Consider the following 5,000-nt stretch of genomic DNA (forward strand, 5'->3'; position numbering starts at 1 on the left):
GAGGAACTGATGGACCGCGAAACTGAAGTCCGTGCACGTGGCCAAGGGCTTGTTGAGTCTGACATATTTTATATTCCTGGTCCCCGATTCTCAAAAGGACAGTTGCTAACCAGTTAGCAACTTACTAGGATTCCAATGGGAAATTGCATTGCAATCAAGTAAGTTGCTAACTTAGCATCAATATTGTTGAGAAACGCATCCCTGATTTACTGAGAAGGCATAATGTGCATTGCGTTTGAAACATGGTGGTGTTGTGAGAGGGTGATTGAGTGTCTGAGGGACTCACTGGCTGGCCTAAGTCCTTGCGGGGGGCGGAGGGCGTGTTGACGAAGGAGCTGAGAGAGGAGCTGGTGTTGAGCTCATCCGTATCCAGCGTGTCACTGATGCCACTGCTCACCGAGCTGCTGTCATCCCAACTGGAGGAGAGACACAGAGAGGAAGGCAGGAGGAGGAGAGAGAGATATAACATTACATTACATTAGATTTAGCTGATGCTTTTGACCAAAGCGACTTTCAAGCAGGACATTCAAGCAAGTACAGAGTGTGGGGTCACAGCAGTATACAAGTAATGCAGGGAAGCTCTCTCGGAGCTTAACTAACTTTACTCCAAACTAACTCTACTCACATTAACATCATTCATTTATTGACTTATTGTCTCATTATCACCGTTAGCATCATGACAAAACAAGCATTCCATTCCGTATCAGGAGAGAAATAGAAGGGGGGGGGGGGGGGGGGGGGGGGGGGTGGGGCGGGGGGGGGGGGGGGGGGGGGGGGGGGGGGGGGGGGGGGGGGGGGGGGGGGGGGGGGGGGGGGGAGGGGGAGATTTACATTCATTTATTCATGAAAAAATAAAAGATACATAAAGATGAGTACAAGAGTGCATAGTGTGAGAGAAAGAGATACAAAAATACTTTTTAGGTATGAGAATTGATTCCAAATGGAAAAGGCAAGTTCAAGTGATATGTGCAATTTTTGGAAATAAGCTTATTGCACACCTCTGCTTGAGTTACATGATTGAGTTTGACCTTTCTCCTGTACTTTCAATCGTTCACCGAGTATGGGAGTGGAAATATCTTCCTCAGGTGTGCCGTTCTTCCTTACCCTACATCAACTTTACGCTTTGACCCTGCATCCAGCTAAAAGAAATTGGATGTGCGTGAGATCTGACTGGGAAACACATGACCATGAGCCAATAATACATCAGGTCAAAATAAACAAGACCCAGTGTTTGCTTACTGTATTTGAGAAAACCAGACTATCTTCCTAATGTATGATTTACTGTATGTGTAGGTGTGTGTTTGCTGTCATCTGCGGGTGTGTACAGAAGCAGACAAACCGGACTGAGAAAGTCTGTATCATACAGTACATAACTTCTGTCTGCACTGGTGACATTGCTTACTAGTTCATCTAACTGGCATTACAAACTGATTAAGGGTGATTTATGCCTCGAGACCAACTTCCCTGCATCATTAATGCGGTGACCCGCGCAGTTAATGGAGTGATGCTCCTCTCCCCCCCCCCCCCCCCCACCCCCCCACCCCCCCCCCCCCCCCCCCCCCCCCCCCCCCCCACCCCCCCCCCCCCCCCCCCCCCCCCCCCCCCCCCCCCCCCCCCCCCCCCCCCCCCCCCCCCCCCCCCCCCCCCCCCACACACACAGCTAGAATGGAGCTATGAATCAAAATTCACTGCGTTGACTCACTAGGCTCTAAACAGAGCATAACCCGCCCTTTAGAACCAGGAGAAACTGAACTGGGGCAAATGCACTGCAGGACGGTAACTTTCTGAACCCAGGGTGCCTACCACGGTGTGTGTGAAGAAGAAAGACAAATCAAGAAAGAAAGACAGAGAAAGCAAGAGTCTCTAAGAAATTCTGAGAGACACACAATGAGAGAGAAACAGAGTTAAAGGATGAGAGTGTGTTAGACAGAAAGAGGAAGAGCAATTACAGTTTTTCTCGATTGCCTACACACAATTTTCGGAATCGGTCTTCGAATTCTCAAAACTCTACACACAAATCTCCAAACCTCACACACAACGGGCCAAACTCTTCACTACCTCTGAAAAATGCACGTCTTGTCTCAAAACAATGTACTCTCTTCTAAAAACCTAATTTTGTCGTCAAATGACACACACAGACAGTCACTACAATACACATTTGCAGACCCATTAAAACACTGTTGGGCACAGGGTAAAAATAATTTCTCCCAGTAACTTGGGCTTTTTTTGTTCTGGATTGCATGGATACTGTGACATAAGTTGGAAAAACTTAATTCCCACAACACACAAACAGAAACAGAAAGATTTTTATGTCTTTTTCACAAAAATAACACAAAGATAAACCCCACTGCCTATTTGGCAGTACAAAAACCCCATTACATTACTGTATAGCCTATTGCTATGAAAAAAAACTCTATACTCAACTTGAAACACAGTAGAAACTTATTTTTAACTTATTCAGTGTTCTACTTACTAAAGAGGCTATTTTTCAGTAGTAAAATACTGAAATATTGTTTTTAGACTGAGTACACAGATGTGTATATATTTTACATATTTTTAAAAATATTTAAAAATTGCACTAATGTATTGTAAAATATTGGGTAACCACATGGAAGTTATGTCTTGTATAACATATTTTTGAGTTCAAAAACTAAACAAATGGGTTTTCTCCTTGCATCCACTCATTTTTCATCAATATGACATGCAATGTGTGTCCTTATGGGGTGATGATTTCAGATTGTAAACCGGTATGAAGAGAGTTTGCCCATGTGATGAGGAAGTGAACATAGTTGCAGTTGATTGTAGTGTTGTGAATGACAGTGTGTTCCATGAGAAACCCAGTGTTTTTCTTTATGAAAATTGAGTGTAATCCAGAGAATTGTGTGTAATGGTGTGAAAAGAGTGTGTTTTAAAACTGGAATTTGAGTGTTAAGTAGGAATTGTGTTTAGTGTTCAGTGACATTGGTTAGGGGAGTTGGGAAATGGGTGAGATGTTCCGAGAATTGTGTGTGAAGTACCAGAACTTGTGTGGAGGCAATCGAGAAAAACTGTAAAAGAGACAAAGAGAGACAGAGTCTGTGGAAACCCGCTCAGATGGCACCATATGTTTCAACTCTATGCCACTGTAGACACATGCTTTTTGGAGCTGTGTGAGGTATTATACAGTCAGAGTGATTGGACAGAGAGAGAGAGAGAGAGAGAAAGAGGGAGAAGGGGTATTCCCCTAATGCCTGCACCATTAGCCATGTCTCTCATCTCTCTTTCTATCCCTTATCCTCTCTATCCAACCATACATCCATTCCTCTGTCCATTCATCATCAATTTGGTTTAATTGCCGTGCTGGTCTTTCCGCCACTCGCTTCCTCTCTTTTTCCCCCTTTTCATCTCGTAGTCTTCCTTCCCCTCTCTCCTCCACCTCTCTTTCACTCGCTTCCATCTCTCCCCTTTGTCTGACTCTCTTTCCCTCTCTCTCCTGACTCTTACTCTGCCTCGATCTCTTCCACACTCTTCTATCGTTCTCTCTCCGTTCTGTCTATCTGTCTCTCTTCCACTCTCCCCCATACATCTCTCTCTGTCGGTTTTAATTATCGTTCACTTTCTGCTATCCCTCTCTATGTCTTTCTCTTTCCAATGTTGCCGTTTCACTCTCTCCCTCTCTCTCTTTCTCTACCATCTATCATTCTGTTTCCATCCCGTCCACTGTTCTCCATGTCCTCTCTCTCTCTCCATCTCTCTCTCCTTCTCAGTCTTTGTCTGTGTTCACTCCTCTGCCTCTGCTTCAAGGCTTCTCTTTCTTCTCTGGTTCTATCTTGGCTGTCAGAAAGTATTATCTTGCACTCGCAGGACTTTCAACCCGGAGTGGGGACACGGGGGATGCTGACTGGACGAGAGAGAGAGAGAGAGAGAGAGAGAGAGAGAGAGAGAGAGAGAGAGAGAGAGAGAGAGAGAGAGAGAGAGAGAGAGAGAGAGAGAGAGAGAGAGAGAGAGAACCTGCATTTAGGATTCCAGGGTTCTGGCCAAAGGCCTTTTGCGGGACTGGTAGAAGAAGAGGCAAGAGGACAATTGTGAAGACAATGGCTGAGGTTTAGAGGGAAGACGACAGGCATAAGAGGAGCCAATAGAGATTAGGGATTAGTGGTGTGTGTGTGTGTGTGTGTGTGTGTGTGTGTGTGTGTGTGTGTGTGTGTGTGTGTGTGTGTGTGTGTGTGTGTGTGTGTGTGTGTGTGTGTGTGTGTGTGTGTGTGTGTGTGTGTGTGGCTGGGGCTTTTCTAGGGCAGTGAAAGTGTTTACGAGGACATGAATATATTTGGGAAAAGCTGCAGAAGGAGGATGTTTGCGGATGGAAACGGGGGTTTGTGTGTGTACGTGTGTGTGCGTGTGTGTGTGTGTGTGTGTGTGTGTGTGTGTGTGTGTGTGTGTGTGTGTGTGTGTGTGTGTGTGTGTGTGTGTGTGTGTTCACGTGTTTGCATATTGAGTGTTTGTTCACCATGTCGGTGTACCTGTAACCGTAAGACTTTCGGTTTGGCTTTTTAATTTACATGGGGGTGCTACATTGGAGCTGGTTCCATGGGTGCTAGGCCCCTGCCACCTACAGCACCACCACTGCGAGCAGCCCTGAAGGGCTCTCTCTCTTTCTCTTTCTCTCCCTCTCTCTCTCTCTCTCCCACATCAACACTAACGTCAGCAAGAACAGACCTGCTGCTTATCGCTCCATGTCCACTCCAGGGCAAAAAAACACAAGCACTCACGAAACCATAACACACACAGTGGAGATGAAAATAAACTTCATGCCCTCAATCCTTTTTTTTTTCAAAAGAATCGGGACGGTAGTCGTAACTTGTTGCCTGACGCAGAGAGAGAGAGAGAGAAAGAGAGAGAGAGAGAGAGAGAGAGAGAGAGAGAGAGAGAGAGAGAGAGAGAGAGACACTTACTCTGGGACCAAATTTACTCTAGACTGCACTTCATGGTCTTTAAAGGTCTTTAAAATCGTTGGCTAGGGT

At 45.7% G+C, this 5,000-nt stretch overlaps 1 protein-coding gene across 1 annotated transcript in view; it reads right to left on the bottom strand.

Moving 5' to 3' along the window:
• LOC134447311 (neuron navigator 2-like) overlaps nucleotides 1-5,000 on the bottom strand; it is a 151,170-nt gene that overhangs the window by 56,875 nt on the left and 89,295 nt on the right. The window contains exon 12 of the mRNA XM_063196715.1: nucleotides 287-416. Coding sequence (XP_063052785.1) covers nucleotides 287-416 — 130 coding nt within the window. The remainder of the gene's footprint in view (nucleotides 1-286; nucleotides 417-5,000) is intronic.

Source organism: Engraulis encrasicolus, chromosome 4 (genome assembly GCF_034702125.1).
Source record: "Engraulis encrasicolus isolate BLACKSEA-1 chromosome 4, IST_EnEncr_1.0, whole genome shotgun sequence".
In the NCBI taxonomy this organism is placed as follows: domain Eukaryota; kingdom Metazoa; phylum Chordata; class Actinopteri; order Clupeiformes; family Engraulidae; genus Engraulis; species Engraulis encrasicolus.